Source organism: Rhinolophus sinicus, chromosome 14, assembly GCF_057876585.1.
Source record: "Rhinolophus sinicus isolate RSI-liver-muscle chromosome 14, RSI-T2T, whole genome shotgun sequence".
Lineage (NCBI taxonomy): Eukaryota > Metazoa > Chordata > Mammalia > Chiroptera > Rhinolophidae > Rhinolophus > Rhinolophus sinicus.
The window spans coordinates 17,590,638-17,610,662 of NC_142514.1; the positions used below are offsets into that span (position 1 = coordinate 17,590,638).

The following is a 20,025-nucleotide window of genomic DNA, read 5'->3' on the forward strand; positions in this document are numbered from 1 at the left end:
GTGGTCTGTGGGTCATTCTCCACCGGTGCTGGCTCAGGCACCTAAGTGCTGCCACCTTGCTCCCCTCCCCCACAGTGAGCTGGCCAGAAGAATGACAAGTCAGTTCCCTCCCCAGTGAGTCACTTCATACATGCTGTCTCATGACTCTTCTCGAACACCTTGAAGTTAGGACCATGTTAGCATCCCGTTTCACAGATGCAAACACAAGCTCAGGGAGGTGAAATCATTTGTCTGAATCTCACAAGCAGCAGCAGGCAATCTGTGCTTCAGTTCGTGTGTCAGAGGCCAGAACGCAGTCAGATGATGGGCTTGGAGCCCCCACAGGAGGCTGCCAAAGCAAGACCCTCAGCCATCGTCCTGCCAAACCAGAGGTGACCATTAGCACATCCACGCTGGGACCGGCCTCCCTCAGTGGAGCATCCAGTTCTGTTCCTTCTCTTTACGTGGATAGAAACCAAGGCCCATAGAGGGGAAAGCACTTGCTCAAAGCCACACAGCACAGAACTGGCAGAGCTAAAGCTAGAGAAAGTCTCCTGGCTCTGGATAGATGAATGGAAGAATGGATGGGCAGATGGGTGGGCAGATGGGGGTAAAGATGGATGGGTGGGTGGGTGGATGGAAGGAAGAATGCATTGATAGGTGGATGGATATGGTAGATGGATGGGGGGATGGTTGGACAGGCGGATGAATAGGTGGAAGGATGGATGGGTGGGTGGGTAGGTGGGTGGATATTGGTGGAAGGATGGTTATGTGAGGTTGGTTGGATGGATGAATGATCTCTTCCCTCTGGTCGTATAAACCTGGCCAGCAGTGGTAGTGCTTAAAGGAAGCATATTGAAACAGGCTTCCGGGGCTGTGGACCCTTTAAACTATGGGCTCATTGTAAGTTTTCCTGCCCCGACACCATGACCTCAGTCAGGAAGCAGGTCCTGGGACTCTAGTCCCAGCTCCGTCTGGCTCGGCCCCGCCCTCCACAAGCTGCTGGAGCTGTTCAGCTGGCAGCCAGTCTCCTGTCTCCTGTCGGATTAGTGTTCAGCTGGTGGCCCCGTGTGCTGCTGCGAGAGGCCCATGCTTCCCTTTCTGCCGTACCTTGCAGAGTAAAACACAGTTAACGAACAGCCTGGTTCCCTGCCCTCAGGGCACACGGTAGTTCAGGCTTCAAGGAAAGAAATAACCATGAATTATTTAAGCACGCTGGGAGCTTTATGGAAACACTTGATTGAACAGGAGAGACCTGACTTTGCTCCGATGTTTGAGCTCCCCAGTGAAGAACCTGCAGTGTCTCTGACCCTGGGTAAGGGCTGGGTGGGCCTATGGCAAGTTTGGGGCGTTGAAGAATGTTCTGGTGGTTCTCAACCTTGTTGGCATGTTAAAAGTCACTTGGAGAACTATAAAATCCAATGGCCAGGTTGCACCCCAACAAGGTTACATCAGAACCTCTGGGCTGGGGCCCAAGCAACAGCCTAGAAAGCTGCAGAGGTGGGAGGAGGGGCAGTTCCAGTGTGCAGGGTACAGCAATGTCCAGCTGGGGTGGGTGTAGGGGGTTCAGACAGGCCGACTGGGCAGCCCCTGAAGGTCATGGGAGGGGGGGCAGGAAGCAGAGGGAGCTTCTGTCACTTTGGCCTCCTCTGGGGACTCACGCTGAGCACCTTTTCTTACTTAGCCCCCATCTGACAGATAATGAAACTGAGGCTCAAAGAGGCCCAAGGTCACACAGCAACAAGTGTCAGAGCCAGGACACAAACACGGTCTGACTGATTCCAGGTCATGTGCTCCTGCCTCAACTTACCAGCTGCCAAATCACAGAGGAGCCTGCCTTGTTCAAAGTCGCTCTCGAGAGGGCACAGATGGAGTCCCCTCCAGGAGGCTGCTGAATAGCCTCAAGCAGCCCAGGAATTAGTTCCGTTTTACAGATGAGGAAAAGGAATCTTCAGAAAAGTGAAATAAGTCACCCAAAGTCAGCCAACTCTCAATTGCAGAGCTGGGATTCAAACCAGGTCTCTGACTCCCATTTGCTGTGTCTCTTGCTACGATGATTTAAGCCTTCTTACCAGTCAGTAGCCAGCCTCTGCTGTCTTGTGTTTTGCTCAGGGTTTTAGAAAGTCTTGGGTTTTTGCTTGTTTGTTTTTATAATCTTTGTATCTGCTTATCTAAGTTGTCTCCTTAAAGAGAGATTGCTCTGTCATTTCCTCTTTGCCACAGTCAACTTAGCTTGGGGTTAACACCAAAATAACCTGTGGGAGACAGTCTTGAAGGTGCAGATTTCCAGCTACACTGCGAGGCTTCCTGGAATCTCCCTCCCACCCCTGCCCCCATGTCTGTGTTTTCTCTCAAGTGTTGACAGGAGATAACTGAACCAGGTTTCTGCGTCTGGTCTAGCCCTGCCATCCCTCCCCCACACCTGCCTGCGTAGGGATGCAGAGCAGCTGCCTAACCCAGCTCTGTCCAGGAGCCAGGGCCCAGCCCAGAGCAGACCCAGCAGCAGGTGGCTCTCCAGGCCTCCTCCCCACGTGGAGCAGGTGGCCTGGCATGGCCATCATCAAAGCTTGCCCCTCTGCTGCCCAGTGAGGCTCCACATTCCAGCCCACCATCCCAGGCCTTACAGGAAAAGGAAAAAGAAAAAACAGTCAAGCCGCAAATTTTGTTTGAGCACCTTGTATATGACAGGCCCTGGCTGGTCGTGGTTTCTGCCATCACATGTCACTCAGAATCCTGGGAAAGACATTCCACAGAAACCTACAGGAATATGTATACTCAAAGTGGGAATAGCACCGTGTAGAAAGATAACAGGGTAGTAGAGTAGTGGGGCAGCAGTGGTGTAGACTGGGGTGTCCTCTGCCAGGAATTACACCCTGGAGGAGTTCCAAAGGCCAAGCTGGAGTTAGCAGAGTCGGGCGGGAGCAGCAGGAAGACGCAGTAGCGGGCAAAGCCCTGGAGCAGAAAGAAAGCGCAGCCTCCATGAACGATGTGTGGCAGAGACCTCCTCTGACTTCATTCTGCAGAGTAGGAGCCCCCATCCCAAGATTCTCCCTGTCGGGGACCCTGAATTTGTTTCATTCAAAATGCTGACACAAATTGTGATTCTTGTGTGTATCTGATTGTGCTGACAGGTGAGCTCCCCGAGGCAGGTCCGGGGGCTGTGTCCCCTGCACCTAGCACAGTGCGGGCATCAAGGCAGTACTCATGAAATAGTCGAAGGGGGTAGAGGGCGCATGCACGAAAAGCGGCCACTGTGGCTGGGAAGGTTCAGAGACGGGAGGGGCAGGGGCAGACTGGGGAGGAATTGTAGCCTGCACTTACTGAGGACTCTGTACTGGGAAAGAGGCTGAGCTCTGCAGACACATCTCATTTAATCTTCACAACCCTATGAAGGGGTGCATGCTCTTATCCCCGTTTTATACCTGAGGAAATGGAGGCATAGAGAAAACATAGAAGCAGCCTAATGTCACACAGCTTGGAACTGGTGGAGATGGGGTTTGAACCTGGCAAGTCTGCACCTGAGAGCCATGTCAGTGGCGTCAGATTAAACCTCAGGGTCCAGATGGGGACTCTCAGAGCCCCTGCTGGACGTTCGTCTGAGGGCACTTGGAAACCACAGAAGGGTGTTAACCAGGCGTAAGTCATGGTCAGGTTCATTATTTATGGAGGACAGAGACCCCCCTGGAGAACAGATGGGGAAGGGCAAGAGTACAGGCAGAGGCCTGGCCCCAGAGACCCCTCCCTGGACCAGCACCCGTGGGCCCATCGATTCCAGCCTCACAGCTGTGTAGGCAGCTGCTGCCATCATCTCCCTCTCCAGGGCAACCAGGGACTACCTGTAGGGAGTGGGAGGTTATGATGGCCGAACACTTACACCCCCAACACCTGGGGTGTCTTTCCCAACAGCATCACCTGCTGCAGCAGGGGCGGGCTCTCCAAGCCCCTTGTCACCAAAAGGAGCAGCTGTCAGGTAGTGGGAAAAGTGGTGCTTGGGTTTCTGGGGGTCCTTGTCCGGATCTTGGTGTTGCTGGGTGACCTGGGGCAAGTCACTTGACTTCTTTGTCTGTAGACCTCTTTGCACTGCCGCCCGCGTGCCTGGCTTGTTGTGGGCGTTACATGAGAAGGTGTGTGATAAGGGCCTATAGAGAGCAGCTCTTAATTTTCTGCAAGTCCTTTTGGAGAATCTGATAAAATAGATGGACCCTTGCCCCATGAAAGTGCACATACACGAAAGTGTCACATATAATTTTAAGGTCATTCTGGACCCCGCTGAAGCCCATCTATCCACAGGCCAATTGGACTTCAGGTTAAGAGTCCCTAACAGGGGCTATAGTGGGGGATACAAGTTTTTTGTTTTTTTGTTTTGTTTTGTTTTTGTTTGTTTGTTTGTTTTTTATTGGGGAAGGGGAACAGGACTTTATTGGAAAACAGTGTATATTTCCAGGACTTTTTTTATTGGGGAACAGTGTGTTTTTCTCAGGACCCATCAGCTCCATCCAAGTCAAGTTGTTGTCCTTTCAATCTTAGTTGTGGAGGGCGCAGCTCAGCTCGAAGTCCAGTCGCTGTTGTTGGTTGCAGGGGGCACAGCCCACCATCCCTTGCGGGAGTCGAACTGGCAACCTTGTGGTTGAGAGGACGCACTCCAAATGACTGAGCCATCCGGGAGCTCAATGGAAGCTCAGCTGCAGCTTATTGTCTTCATTCTAGTTGCGGCGGTCCCAGTTCGCTGGCCCATGTGGGAATTGAACCTGCAGCCCCATTGCCCAGAGCTCGCACTCTAACCAACTGAGCCACCCATCCGCCCGGGGTATAGCAAGTTTTAAAGATTTTTTTAAATTTTAGGGGGGCCGTCCCGGTGGCTCAGGTGGTTGGAGCTCCGTGCTCCTAACTCCGAAGGCTGCGGGTTCGATTCCCACATGGGCCAGTGGGCTCTCAACCTCAAGGTTGCTGGTTCAACTCCTCGAGTCCCGCAAGAGATGGTGGGCTCCGCCCCCTGCAACTAAGATTGAACATGGCACCTTGAGCTGAGCTGCCACTGAGCTCCCAGATGGCTCAGTTGGTTGGAGCGCGTCCTCTCAACCACAAGGTTGCTGGTTCAGCTCCCGCAAGGGATGGTGGGCTGCACCCCCTGCAACTAGCAACGGCAAGTGGACCTGGAGCTGAGCTGCACCCTCCACAATTAAGATTGAAAGGACAACAACTTGACTTGGAAAAAAGTCCTGGAAGTACACACTGTTCCCCAATAAAGTTCTGTTCCGCTTCCCCAATAAAATTCTTTAAAAAAAATTTTTTTTTGTACATAGACAATTTTGAAGTCTGTATAAGCGACTCACCTTGGGAAGCTGCCTGAGTTATGTCTAAGCCCCTCTATGGGGCAGAACCTCCCACCAGCTCCATCAGGAACGGCTGTTGCACGAGGTTGGCAGGCCGCCTTTGCCTGGGATGGAGGGCTCCGCAGAGCTGAGTTTGCTGCTGTCTCCAAAATACTCATTTTCCGTCCTCTCTCCTCCCCTCTCTGTACCCTCCAACGCCCCTTCTCCCTGCCTTATCCCCACCCTGCTCCCAGGCAATAGAGAGCCATTTGCTGAATGTGTCTCCCGGGGGGCTGACCTACATTGCTGAGTGGCGAGGGGGGATTCTGGACCACAAGATGGGGCACCTGGCCTGTTTCTCCGGGGGCATGATCGCCCTCGGCGCTGAGGACGCCAAGGAGGAAAAGAGGGCCCACTACCGAGAACTCGCAGCCCAGATCACCAAGACGTGCCACGAGTCGTACGCCCGCTCAGGTAACCCTGCAAGGGGACGGGGCAGCAGAACAGACTGAGGCTAGACACCAGGAAGAACTGGAAAGACCAGTGGAATGGCAGTGAGTGAAGGGCACGCATGGTCTTAGGGAAGTCTCACCGTGGCAGTTACGCAGAATTTGAACGAGGGACATGCTAGCTATGCAGTGAGACTATACCCTAAATTATAGGGAAAATAGGGGTGTTGTAGTAAGCACTCTGTGTGTTCCGGGTGTTTGTTGTTCAGCACTTGTCATACATCATCACTGAACCTCACAACACAGAGGAGGAAACTGAGGCTCAGAGATGACGTGGCCAAGGTCGCATGTAAGGGGCGCAGAGCAGAGGGGCGTCCAGCCCCTGAGGCAGAAACACCGGCTTCCTGGGCCTGGTATGTTCCTTCTCCCTGAGCCCCTAACCCCGAACGTATCTCTCTTTCCTCCCCAGCACCCCTCCATTTAAGGGGTCTCAGTACCTCCTGAGACCACCCTGTTTATCACCCTCTTTGATCCAAGACCACCGGAAGCTCAAGAGCTTCTTGACCACATGCCCAGCACTCACGCAGGATTGTCAAATGTAAGAGTCACAAGTCAGGCTACAGAACATGAGCCCAACTCCTCATTGTACACATAGGGAAACTGAGTCATCCCTTAGCCAAAGTCACCCTGCCATGAGTGGCTGCACCGGGGCTAGAACCCAGGTCTTCTGATGCTTATCTCCAGCTCACGTGCTCTAAACAGCGGCCCTCAGAACAATCCCCGGTCCCCCGAGACCCCTGAAGATGCCCCACCACTCTGAGTTTAATCCCAGTCTTGGTTGGAGGAGAGGACCTGAGATTTGTAATAAAAATTCCTGGCTCACGTGCCAGCTAGGTGGCCTCCATATTCTCATCTGTTCAATGGGAACAGTAACGCAGGTCTCCAGGGTGAGGGAGAAGGTCCCACAGAAACACGTTGCCAGCCGTCTTCAGCCAACAGCATGGGAGGCATTTGTTAGTGGCCCACCAAAAATGTGTCTGTGACCCCTCCAGTCAAATCCCAGTCCCCTGGAGCTGTTTGGGATGCCAGCGATTTGCAATGGGTCCCTAAAACTGGTTTTCAATTCCCTTCAAAGAGCTCTATCTGCCAGCGCCATAAACAAATAGGAAACCTCAGGAATAATAAAAAGCTCGCTATTTGTCTGGGACAATCAGCTCAGACCATAAAAGACAGTCTGCTTAATAAAACATACTGTTCTAGCCAGCCCGGCTCATCCGCAGACGGCAGCAACAGTCGCTCTTGCCCTCACCCCATTAGCAGCTTGGCAAGACGACTGTTTTCTGGTGGCAGGAGCAGTTGCTCCCTTTAAGAGGATCGGAGGGGCCGGGGTCTGGCTAATTCCTCTTGCAGGAAGCCCTCCACGGAAGAGTAGGATGTCCTGCAAAGCTCCAACGCATCTCTCAAGGAACAGCAACACAGGGCCTGTCAGGGTCCTGAACGCTAATGGGAGGAGGAAGGGCTCCCATTAGGACCAGAGCTGGGCCCTCAGCCGACCTGGACACGATGTGCAGGCATTAAAGGGAGAAAGATCTGACCCACATACCCTGAATTTTGAACCTAAAGAGTCAGACTCAGGAGGGAAAAAGAGAGGGCACAGCCTGGGAAAGGGCATCAGACAAATCTAGGATCACATCCCAGCTCAGCCACAACTCTCTGTGTTACCTTGGATAAGTTACTTAGCCTCTCTGATCCTGTTTCCACAGGCATGACAGAGGGATCATAACATCTCTCTTACCAAGAAAAAAGAAGTGTTTCTTTAGGGATTAAAATAATGTATGTAAAGCACCCAGCACAGCCCTTGAAACCATACGTGGTGGCTGCAGTGGTGGTTATAACCGTGATCATCCAAAAAACAGGAGCAGCAGCAAACTGTCCATAAACAAACAAAACAATGGCAACAGCAAAACCCAGACCTCATCGCACCTCCTTTCGTCAGCTCCCTCTGCCTGAACATGTGCCTTCTGTCGGGGTCTTCCCCTCACCTCCACTTCAGCAGTCTCCCAAACTGTCAGTTCTGGAAGGAGTGTTCTGGGAGGAGTTAAAAGCAGTTCCCTAAGAAAGGGGGTCTGTGAAGAAACTTCATTGCATATTAGCATATTAAAGGATCTGATTAGTCCTGCAAGAGTGAGACTATTTCACTTTGTTTAACCCACTGTTCCCCAAATGTGTTAAAACCTGGATCCCTGTCTTGGCTGAGCTTTGCTTAGCATCTTTCAGAGCCCATATCTCAAAGTACACAGTTGGGGAACTCCACCTAAACCTGTCTCCCCAGACTCCTGGGTTAAGTGCAGTTGGATTCTCAGATTTTAAAATTGCAACATTTTCAAGGCCTCAAGGATCTTGCTTTGGCCAGCCTGGGCCAGGAGGGAAGCTGTGACTCTGCCAGGCCCAGCCCACACCAGTCAATCACCAGCCATCACCCCCACGTCTCTCCTGGGGCAGCGGGATCCTGAAAAGCGGGAGGTGGGCAGTCTGACAAAGGCCCTCTGCTTGCTCATTCCCACAGATACCAAACTGGGGCCTGAGGCCTTCTGGTTTAACTCCGGCAGAGAGGCAGTGGCCACGCAGCTGAGCGAGAGCTACTACATCCTGCGGCCCGAGGTGGTGGAAAGCTACATGTACTTGTGGCGGCAGACCCACAACCCCATCTACAGGGAGTGGGGTTGGGAAGTGGTGATGGTGAGTGGGCCGGACCATGGGAAGGGGAGGTGGGGAGGCTTGACCCGGTGGCAGAGGCCCCTGACAAGTCACAGTCAGGGTCCAAAACCCCCTGGCTCAGCCACCGAGAGGAAGATCAAGCCACACTGATGTCTGGCTAAAGCTCAGAATGGTAAGGGTCAAGGTTGTGGTTGCAGAGCCAGGGGTCCGTAGCTGGGCAGAATCAAGCCAGGAACTTGAAAAGAGGGTTCTGAGGCCCTTAGCCTTGGGAGCCTAACCCCATGCCTGCAAACTTAGAGGGGCAAAGGCAGGGCGGCAGGCGGAGGGGGCCCAGAGCACATGTGGGAACTGCTTTCTCACCTTGAAGCCTGGACCGATGGCTTTAGCCTTCTCCTCTCAAACAGGAACCGGTGCCAGGCCAGCAGCTCACCTCCCTCCTCTCTCCAAAGCCAGCCCAGCCCCGTGTGGCCCCCAAAGCCCTCCAGGCTCTGCTCCACCCACCCCACAACCCCCAGTGTCTCCTCCAGTAGCCGTCTTGTCCCCAAATACCTAGTGTGAAATCTCATGGCCCACATTGGGGTAGGTGTCAAAGGTGTGGGGACTCAGGGAGGATTCTAATGGATGCTCAGCCTTCTCTGTTCTCCTCCCACCGTCCCCAGCCCACTGCTTTCAGAGGCACAGACTGTCCCAGGGAGAGCCACACCCCGGTGTCCTACTCAGGTGGCCTCTGGGGGCCTGCTCAGGGTCATTGACGTGGTTCACTGGCAAGAGTCCCCTGCTTCTCTCAGGTCTGGTTCTTGATCGCTGAAGGCCAAGTGTTTTGTGCCCCATTCACACACCCTCAGTGGGTGAAAAATGCATTTCTATACAAAAGGCAGACAGCCCACGGCCCACCCACGTCTGGCCCAGGGACCATGTCTCCTTGGGGAATCCTGGGATATGACAAGTCCCAGATCCCAGCCAGCGACATCACCAGGCTGAGCTCTGTCCCCACCGTGGGTGAGTCTGTCACTAGTCTGTACCCTGAAAGGCAAAGAGAGGCTTCCTGTAAGCTCGCACCAGATGGAGAGCTCGGGGCACAGCCCACTGGGACCCAGCCCTTGGTGGCAGGCCGCTCCAGCCTGGCAGCAGGACACTGAACCCTGAGAATAATTTGGCCTTCTGCTTCCACAAACGCCAGGGGTCTCCAGCCAAGGGGTCAGGGGGCCCTCTGCGCAGGTACGAGTCTTGGGGCCCTCGCGCCTCCACACGCCAAGGCTGCCTTCCTTTTCTTCAGGCCTTGGAGAAACACTGTCGGACGGAAGGCGGTTTCTCCGGGATCCAAGACGTGTACAGTAGCGTCCCCAACCATGACAACAAGCAGCAGACCTTCTTTCTAGCAGAGACACTGAAGTGAGTTGGGGCGTGGTCAGCGTTCTTTCCAGTGGGCAATGTGGCTTCTCTGAGGGATGGGGGCGGGGTCAGCAGTCCATCATTTCAGCAACAGTCTGGGTCTGCTGTCACAGGAAGGGAGCCCAGGAGGGAGGGGGCCGCTTGAGACCCAGAGTGTGACCCCCCCAGGTGTGAGCCTTGGGCCAGACCGTTTCTCCACTCAGAGAGTGAGACTGACTTGGACGCCACCCCCCAAAGTATCAACTGTGTGATAAGTTCAGTCCCATAACTTATCCCCTCCGGTCACTTAAGTTCTCTGAAACTGTGTCCTCTTCTCTAAAGTGAGAAGAAGAATAACGAGGATGGTGTCGACACTGGTCACTGCTGGTGACTTTCCCTCCTCAGTGTTGCGGCTGCACTGTTCCCGCGCTTTCTTGAGGTGGAAGTTGGCCACTCCACTTCCTTGCTGTTCCCCAGAGTAATCCCCTAGTGCTTTAACCCATTAGGATGGGCTGGAATGGTCCGTTGCTTCTAGTAAAAACCCCCATGGCTTGGGAAGCTGGAGTTCTGGGGTCACCCCTTCCTGTTCGTGTTAGTGCCCTAATATCTACTTTATAGAATCTCGGGGGTGGGGGCACATAGGGGAGCAAATCAAGAATTTGGACCGGTGCAATACTCAGACCACACTGCAAAGAAACGAGACTCTCAGCCATAACGGGTTCTGGAAGGACACATACAGGGCCTGAGTGGAGCTGTTGGGTGGGAGGTAGCAGAGTAAGGGCTGGGGGCAGAGTCAGGACTAAACCAGGCCTGTCTGCCCCAAAGCTCAGTGCTCATCTTGGCACCCACAGCATCTTCCCTGGGACCAACCCTCCAAGCGGATTTGAGGTCTTGGACCACCCTGTACCCTTAGCCACAGGCTTGTCACAGAGGCCCCTGAGATTCATTCCCAGGGGCTTCCCCCATTCCCCAGAGCACTAACAGGTGGTCTCTTGCTTCCCTCCCTCTCTGGGGGGCACAGGTATCTCTACCTTTTGTTCTCTGAAGACGACACACTCTCCCTGGAAGACTGGGTATTCAACACGGAGGCCCACCCGCTCCCCGTAAACCACTCGGACAACGCCCTCAGAACGGAGGACCAGCTCTGACCCTATCGCCCTGCCGCTCCCCAGGCCGCAGGGTGCCTTGCCTTTTCAGGTTTGGGGACTGTTCTCAAAAGGATTGAGAGCGTGGCCCATTCCAGGCAGATGTGCCAGACAAGCCACTTTTCCTCTGTGAGGAGACAGGACTTAAGAGACGCAGCGATGTCACACCAGGCCCAGACATTCCTTTCTAGGGAGAATTTCTATGAAACTCACTCACTTGCCATTCCAGGACCAAAAGACTGGAGGTTTGCATATCAACCCCATGTACTTGGTTCACTTCCTTTCATTTTGGGGATATTTTTTGTTTTTGCTTGATTTTGCCTTTTCTCGACAGTTGTGTTTTGTCACAAATTATAAATATAGTTTTCAAAATGATGTGCTTTCAAAAACAATATCATCCTAACAAACTAAACCTTAAAGTATTTGCACACATACAAAAACCTTGACCTTATTTTCTATATTTGAAATGCCGTTTGCCCAACATTTACTATATGTTCAACTATGTGTCATTTACCTTATAATTTGAGGAGGGGTTCCCCTATGATTTGGGCCTAAATGTTACGAATCACTAGTGCTATTTTCATTATTGTAATGGAAAAATCTGTAAACTTACAATAAAAGAGTTTATTGAATAAGAAATACAATTGAGTTCATTGTACATCAGTGACGCCTGGGAAAAACCATTGCGGTGTCACCATCAGAAAGAATAATCAACTAGCAGTTGATTTAAGGTATAATTTAGTAAATGACTGCAACTTCTATTACCTTCCCTTCAATTGGGCCTAATATATTCAGGGAGGGTGAGGCCAATCCTTTTGAAGGAGTTGGGTATTTATACAGTGGTACCTCGGTTTTCGAATGTCTCCTTTGACAAACATTTCGGTTTATGAACGCCGTAAATTTTATGGATTTATGGTATCATTAGATAGTAAAATTCATGCTAAATTTGCAGTTTTAGGGGTTGATTTTTTTTTTTAAAGATTTTATTGGGGAAGGGGAACAGGACTTTATTGAACAGTGTGCAATTCCAGGGATTTTTTTCCAAGTCAAGTTGTCCCTTCAACCTTAGCTGTGGAGGGTGCCGTTCAGCTTCAAGTTGTTGTCCTTTCAGTCCTAGTTGTGGAGGGCACAGCTCAGCTCCAGGTCCAGTTGCCGTGGCTAGTTGCAGGGGGCACTGCCCACCATCCCTTGCGGGAGTCGAACTGGCAACCTTGTGGTTGAGAGCCCACTGGCCCATGTGGGAATCGAACCGGCAGCCTTCGGAGTTAGCAGCATGGAGCCCCAATCCCCTGAGCCACCGGGCCAGCCCCCAGATTAATCCATTTTGCATTAGTTTCTATGGGGAAACTGTGCCTCGGTTTTTGAATGTTTCAGAACTCGAATGGTCTTCCGGAACGGATTACGTTCGAAAACCGAGGTACCACTGTACATAGGTCGAGGCTTAGAGAGGCCTAGAGAGAGGCAGCCACGTGCCTGAGGTCACTCAGCCAATAAAAGCAGCGGTGAGCCTACCCCCTGCAATTCGCTGACCCCCAAGTCCTGTGTTCATCTGTTCCATCATTCAGCAGATTACTTGGTGAATGCCTACAGGGGACCAGACACTGGGCTAGATGCCAGGGACACAGCTGTGAGCGAGACAGTCATGAGCCCTGTCCTCAGGGAGTGTACAGTCACAGGCGGGAGAGACGGTGAAGTAAGGAGACAAGTGGGGCGAAGCCCTGATGGCCAGGACCTCTCTTGGGGGTCGAGGAGAGCCTCTCTGAGCAGAGGACTTCTAGCTGAGACCTGGCAGATCAGAAGGAGCAGGGAGATGAGCCCACACACCTCTCCCCGTGACCATCCCCTGCTCCCCTGGGAGGCAGCCCCGAAACGCTGAGGCCCGTCTGCAGGGCAAGGAGTTCAGGTCCCAACAGTGAGGTGAGTGCTTTTCCTCCCCTCACCCTTCACCCCTTTGCAGCTTATCCACACAGCTAACTTCACAGGATAATTTTGAGTCTTTCTCTATGCTCGGCCGCTTCATTTTGGCTCTGTAATAAACCTGAGTAGCCCCTGGGTGTTGGGGCCTTGGCTTGAAACCCCTTCCGTGGGAAGCTGGGCAGGTGACCTCACCTCTATGGGCCACTCTTTTCCATCAAGCGGAGGGAAGCCCCTCCACCTCACAGGGTTGCTGTCAGAGTAAGTGGGACGCTGCTAGTGCCCTGGGGGTGTGAGATGCTTCTTCTTTGTTCTGAAGAACAAGAACACAGATGCTTCCAGCATCTTCTTAAGCAGTAGTCAGAGCTATAGGTGAGCTATCCCTGTAGCAGGAGCCCTGGCACTTGGTGAACAAGTCACTCTTTTTTTTTTTTTAATTAAAGTTTATTGGGGCAACAATTGTTAGTAAAGTTACATAGATTTCAGGTGTACAATTCTGTAATACATTATATCTCACATTGTGTGTTCACCACCCTGAGTCAGTTCTCTTTCCATCACCATATATTAGACCCTGTTTACCCTCTTCTAAAGCCCCACACCCCCCTCCCCCCTTACCCTCTGGTAACCCCTAAACTATTGTCTGTGTCTATGAGTTTTTGTTCTTTCAGTTGTTTGTCTTGTTCTTTTGTTGTTTTCGGTTTATATACCACCTATCAGTGAAATCATGTGGTTCTCTGCTTTTTCTGTCTGTTTCGCTTAGCACTATAATCTCAAGATCCATCCATGTTGTCACAAATGTTCCTATATCATCTTTTCTTACCGCCGAACAGTATTCCATTGTGTATATATACCACAACTTCTTTATCCATTCATCTATCGAAGGACATTTTGGTTGTTTCCATGTCTTGGCCACCGTAAATAAAGCTACAGTGAACATTGGAGCACACATGTCTTTATGGATAAATGTTTTCAGATTTTTTGGGTAGATATCCAGGAAAGGGATTGCTGGGTCATATGGTAATTCTATTTGTAATTTTTTGAGGAAACTCCACACTGCCTTCCATAGCGGCTGCACCAGTCTGCATTCCCACCAACAGTGTGTGAGTGTTCCTTTTTCTCCACAGCCTCTCCAACACTTGTTACTATCTGTCTTGTTGATGATAGCCATTCTAACTGGGGTGAGGTGATATCTCATTGTGGTTTTTATTTGCATTTCTCTGATGATTAGTGATGTTGAGCATTTTTTTCATATGTCTATTTGCCATTTGTATGTCCTCTTTGGAGAAATGTCTCTTCAGGTCCTCTGCCCATTTTCAATTGAGTTGTTTTCTTGTTGTTGAGTTGTATGAGTTCCTTATATATTTTGGATATTAGCCCCTTATCACAGGCACTGTTTGCAAAAATCTTCTCCCATTCAGTTGGTTGCCTCTTTATTTTGTCGATGGTTTCTTTTGCTGTGCAGAAGCTTACAAGTCACCTAGCAAATCTCTTCACTCCTGACAGGAGTCAAGAAAATGTGGCTCTGGCAACTCATCTGCACCCATTAAAAAATGACAGGAAAACAGAAGAACTTATTACACAAACATTGTAGAGGGGGTAGGAAAGAAATAAAGATAAGCAGAAAGAAAAATCATTCACCATCCAATCCTCCAGAATGAATACTGTTATATTTTCTTTTAGATCTTTTTCTATGAATGTACAAAAGTCATTTGGCAAACATGGCATCATACTATGTATCCTGTTTTATTATAATGTGCTTCTACACTAAACTATATCTTATGAACATCTTTCCATGTTAACAAATATCCATTTACCTCACTGCTATACCTAGTTGCATAATATTCCATCGTGTACTGTGTCATGCTTTCTGGATCTAAGCCCTATTGCTGGGCATTTGGGTTTGTGTCACGTTGGGTTCTTAGCTACAAGTAATAGAAACAAACTCTGTCTGACTTAAACAACAACAACAAAAAAGAATTTGTTGAAATGTCTTGGAGTGGCTCATGGAATCTCAAGAGAGTGAACAGCCAGACGTCAAGAAAGACTAGGAAGAGGATTTGGCCAGGGATCCAGGCTGCAAGAACCAGGGGGCAGCCGCCCCGGGGACGCACCATCACTAGAAACCACGAGTCAAAATGTTTCCAGATCTTACTGTCTCCCTTCAGGGACACGAGCTTCCAATTGGCCTTGCCTGGGTCACGTGACCCTAGCTAAGGGAGTGCTGGGCATCTTGACTGGAGGAAAAATGAGGTTTGCTACCAAATAATAGACCTGCCGGCTGGTTAGGCAAAAACAGTGGGACCATTAGCAGGTTTTGCTTTGATGTTTTCCAGTATTATGAAGGCAGTGATAACAGCGTTGCTTGACCAGTCCTCTTCCCCTCTTGTCCAACTCTTCGAGTCAACTCCTGGAATGTCTCTCCACTACTAAGTCACTTCGAAGTTCTACAAGGCTCCAGGCTGTCCCACTGGGCCTGTGTCACTGTCCTATCCTCCCCCAGTATCTTGTCTTCTGTATTATCCCTGCGAGCAAGTTGTAAAAATGAATTATGTTAAAATTCACCCTCTAGAGGGGGCCTTGCAGGTAGAGAAATATCATTTAAGCAACTTAACTCCATTCCAGGGATAAAAATAAGGAAGACTCAAGGTAAGCTGAGAGGAGAGAGGAATTAAAGAATGAGCCATCCTCGCTGAAAGAGGAGCCCCAGAATCCATGGTCAGGAACCAGGCCCTGAGCAGAGCCCCCTTCCCAGCTGGGGTCTGCCTGCCACTGTGCTCTTTTAAGCCTCGTCTTTGCTCACGCTGCGGATGGAACCGCCTTTTGCACCTGTTTTCTTCACAGAACAGCTTGATGTTGGTTCCTTCCCTAAGAGCTTCACTAGCACCTGGCTTCAGGCACTGAGGCTACACACAGCATCACACCCCTGGCGGGGAGCGGGTATCCAATCCTCTTCCAGATGCCTCCCTTTAAATGACTGTGTGTTTGTTCAGACTGGCTTCGTGCCCTGCGTTGTGTCTTTGGCGATATGTAAAGTTCAAAAGCCAAATGCATTGGAAAGAAAAGCAAAAATAGAAAATCTGATTTAAAGGCAGCATCTCTGAGATCCAGGATGTGATTCACGGTTCTGTTCCCTGTGCTTTGGGAGGTCACCCCTGTGGTTTGAGAAGGTGCTAGAGATGGGCAATGGGCTAGCTCACCGGGGGTGGGGGTGGGGGTCTGTCCTTGGAAATATGCTCCTTGACCATGTGGCACAGAGATGCTCAGCCCTCTATGACTAATGCTTAGTCACACACTACTAGGGGAAGGGTGCTGATGCTTTTTTTGGTATCTAAAAATATCTGCTTGGTTTCCTATATTTGGAATAATATCTTGATCTCATTCATCCTGTCTCTTAAGTCAGAGCTTCTCGAACTTGAATGTGTTCCTGAACCACCTGGGGATCTTGTTGAAATGCAGGTGGGTCTGGCGTGGAGCCCAAGATTCTGCATTTCTAACAACCTCCCAGGAGATGCTGATGCCGCTGGTTCTCAGACCACACTTTGCATAGCAAGGCTTCAGTTAATGGCCACTCCTTCAGTTTCTGCCTTTTGTGAGGATCCCTGGAGTTGCAGACTCTCCGGAGTAGAGTAGAGGGACTCAGGTGTTGGGATGGCAGCTATAGGCACCTGGGCTGCAGAGAAAGCTACCTCAAAACAGGTGTGTCTATTACCTGTGCCAGCAGCTCCCCCTCTTCCGGGGCAGTCAGGATAAGAAGCAGGCTTACTTCTGGCTTGGAACAACACTCGTCAGTAGAATTTTCTGTGATCATGGAAATGTCCCATTATCTGTGCTGTCCAATAGGGTGGCCACATGTGGGTGTTGAGTACTTAAAATGTGGCACGTGCGACTGAGGAACTAAATTTTTAATTGTATTTCATTTTAATTAAATGTAAATAGCCGTGTGTGGTTACTGGTTGCTGTTTTGGATAGTGCAGTCTTAGAACTTAGAAAGCCTGTCCTCTGCTCAGTGACTCCCTGACACTCCACCAACTGCATCGTTACAAAAATAATCTTCGTACAAAACATGTTGTTTGGGGGCTCGAGGATTCCCTGAACACACCTGGTTATTTTTATACACATTCCAGCCTCAGACTGTTTTGTTGCAAAAGCCTCTAATTTTTATTTTGCTTTGGTTTGTTTTTCTCACTCACTGTTTATTGTGTTTCCCCAAAAATAAGACCGGGTCTTATACTGTATTTCCTGGAAAATAAGACCAGGTCTTATATTAATTTTTGCTCCAAAAGATGCATTAGAGTGTATTTTCAGGGGATGTCTATTTTTTCATGTACAACAATCTACATTTATTTAAATACAGTCATGTCATCTTCTGGAACATCGTCATAACATACTACATACGTCCATCTGGCTGATGATCTTAACTGGGGTGTATTTTCAGGGTAGGTTTTATTTTCGGGGAAACATGGTACCTGCAGATCGCTGTGCATTCGATAAGGTTTAAGATAAAAAGGCAGAGTGGCAGGACAGAAGAGTACAAGTACAGGCTGAAACCAAGTAGACCTGGGCTCAGCTCTACCCTGCTCTTTCCCTAGGCTGTGTGACCTTGCGTGATCCTCTTAACCTCTCTGAGCCTCTGCTTCACCTGTGGAGAGGGAGGGTGATTTCAAGGGTTAATTGAGCTCCACTCTCCAGTGTAGGAACTCAATACATATAGTGATGATTCTTATTGTTATTATGTGAATGCTCTTTGTAAACTATAAAACCTTGTGTAAATGTGCAGCAAAACATTGCTGTCAAAAATTCTTTAAGACAAATGCTCTAAAACTTGGAAGAAATTGCGTCAACCAGGCCCAGGAGACAGACCAACCTCTCAAAGCAATAAATCTAAACATTTTCTGCCTTTCGCATTGAACAAGCATCTTGCCATTAGCCCTGAATCTATGAAATTGAGAAATTGGGAGGAACATTTGTTGTTTGTCCAAGGGCTTCCAGGGGCCAGTTTGGTCTTGGGGGATGCTCAGGCAGGGGCGGAGGGTTGAAGGAAGATGCTGAGAGCTTGCCCAGGAATCTGGCAGAGAGGTGTCTCTGCGTTGCGGAGGGTGTTTGTATTTCCTCTTCACAGAGTCCTGATGGATGAATCCTGCAGGCAAAGATTTACAGAGGAGGAAACTGAGGCCCAGAGAGTCCTGCTCAGGTCTAACAGCTGTTCCTGCCCTCTGGGCCGCTAACAGTGGCCCAGAGCTGATGTCGCCTCAGAGCTGAGTCCCAAGGTTGATCCTTTTCCCAGAGGCTCACTGACTTGAGTCAAACCTTGTAAACCCACCCATCCCCCACACCCTGCTGAGCTCTGAGACATAACCCTCCCAATCGCAGCCGTGCATCTCTCCAGCCCTGGGACCAGAGACCGGTGGGGTGTCTGTGTCTTTAACAAAAAGCAAGTGTAATAAATAAAAGTAATCTGGTAAAGAAAACTTCCCTCATTTATTTTCCAACAGCCTTGGCTCATAAATCTTTTCCTCCTAACCTGCTTTGTGCTCTGTTAGCTTTGCTTCCTGATAGAATGGAATTTGCTTTTCTAATGACATCTGCCGTATGCTGGGTGTCCCCAAACATTAGTGGTAATCAGTTGGAAGTGGCACAGTTGGAAGGCTTTGGAAGCCAACACCAGATGTCAGGCCCTCAGTGGGTGCCTCTGAGGATATGGGGCCAGAGGCTGGGCAAGGGCTGGGTCCTGGGCCCACAACTCCTGGTCCCTGGGAGTCATTCGTCCAAAAGACACTGAGTGCCCACCATGTGCCAGGTCGTGAGTGGGAGCTGGGAAGACGGGGCCCTGCCCACGTGGAGCTGTCTGGCTGGTTACCCACGAAGGACAGTGTGGTGGTAGAGGCAAGCCTCTGCCCGCAAAAGTCCATCCCCCTGGTGGTAGCATGGCAAGAGATTTGGCCTCAGATAAACTTGGGTGCCAGAGCTCAGGCTCCTTCATTTAAAAACACGGCAAACAATCCTCACTGAGTGGCTCAGGAACAGACTGAGATCACGTAAAGCCCCCTTCCCCAAGTCCAGCACACAGTGGGCACCCAGTACCTCTATCACGCTGACATTCCAAATCTGACAGATGCACAAGCACTGGGGTTGGCAGTGATCTCCAAGGATGGCACTGCCTCTCTCCTGGGCTCGGAGTTCCTGTCCAGAGGCTTCAGTAGCTGCTGCCCTCTCCTGGGAAAGTGCCTACAGAGCCTCCCTGGGTCCTGGGAACCTTGATGTAATGGAAGAGCATCCAGGGGCACCAAGGCTCCTGGAGACTTGACAGACATGAAGTGATTTCCTCAAATCCCACACACCTCCATCCCCAATCCTCCCCCCTCATGCCAAATGTTCTCTGGAAAAATCACTCCTATGGCCGTGCCAGGCCCAGCAGAGCACAGGGCGGCCAGTGGCTCACAGCCCCGCCCCGCCAGCCTGGTATTCCCTCTTCACCACAACCCACTCTTTTCAGGTGAGGAAAGCTTGGACTTGGCAGGTGAGGGTTTCGGACCTTCACCAGCTGTGTGTGTGAAACAGGTGATTCTCCATCCCTGCTGAATCTGCAGAGACAGCCTTCCAGCTGGACCACGAGAGGAATGGGCCTTGAACTTCGCGATTTTTCTTTAGCTGACTGAAGACATTGTAAAAGCAGGTGGGATAACGGTGGAGGTTGGGGTACCCATCGGTGGCTGAAGGGTCAGCAGTACCCTCCTCTGGCCTCCCTCTCATCTGCCAGCAAAGGTGGACACGAGGACTGGTGGCCGAGGATCCCACTCCCGGGTGAGCTCCTGGACGCGCGGATCCCCCCACCCTCTGCCCCAGCCCCTCCCTTCTCCTGGTCCCCAGCCTGGAATTGCTCCCTGCCTCTGCCAGCGACACGGGACGAGGAGGCCTGGTTTCGGTTTGGGAAACTGAAGTGCAGGAAGGAGGAAGCGAGCTGGCAGGGATGGCAGGGAGTCCTGGAATCCTTTACTGACTCGCTCAGCACCTATGGACGCCACCGTGCGCCCAAACACTGCGCGGGGCGCTCGAGGAGGCGTGCGGCGGCGACAGAACCCCCTCGGGCCTCGGCCCCGCCGCCCGGGCCGCCCGCCCCGCCCCCCGCCCCGCCCCGCC

General features: G+C 51.0%; 1 protein-coding gene and 1 long non-coding RNA gene across 3 annotated transcripts in view; one reads left to right on the forward strand and one right to left on the reverse strand.

The window, feature by feature from the left end:
- Window positions 1-11,613, forward strand: part of MAN1C1 (mannosidase alpha class 1C member 1) — a 129,615-nt gene extending 118,002 nt beyond the window's left edge. The window contains exons 9-12 of one of the 2 annotated variants that reach the window (XM_088790566.1): window positions 5,546-5,765; window positions 8,307-8,479; window positions 9,715-9,850; window positions 10,851-10,989. In XM_088790566.1, coding sequence (XP_088646692.1) covers window positions 5,546-5,765; window positions 8,307-8,479; window positions 9,715-9,837 — 516 coding nt within the window. In that variant the 3' untranslated portion in view covers window positions 9,838-9,850; window positions 10,851-10,989. Of the gene's footprint in view, window positions 1-5,545; window positions 5,766-8,306; window positions 8,480-9,714; window positions 9,851-10,850 lie in introns of both variants that reach the window. The other variant, XM_088790565.1, reaches the window with a different exon arrangement.
- A 2,674-nt stretch (window positions 11,614-14,287) lies between these two features.
- On the reverse strand, window positions 14,288-19,797 carry LOC148755487 (uncharacterized). Its single transcript, XR_016018576.1, has 3 exons — window positions 18,970-19,797; window positions 17,946-18,025; window positions 14,288-14,422 (listed from the first exon to the last, which is right to left on the reverse strand). It is a non-coding gene; the product is annotated as an uncharacterized LOC148755487 (long non-coding RNA).
- Between the last annotated feature and the right edge of the window lie 228 nt (window positions 19,798-20,025).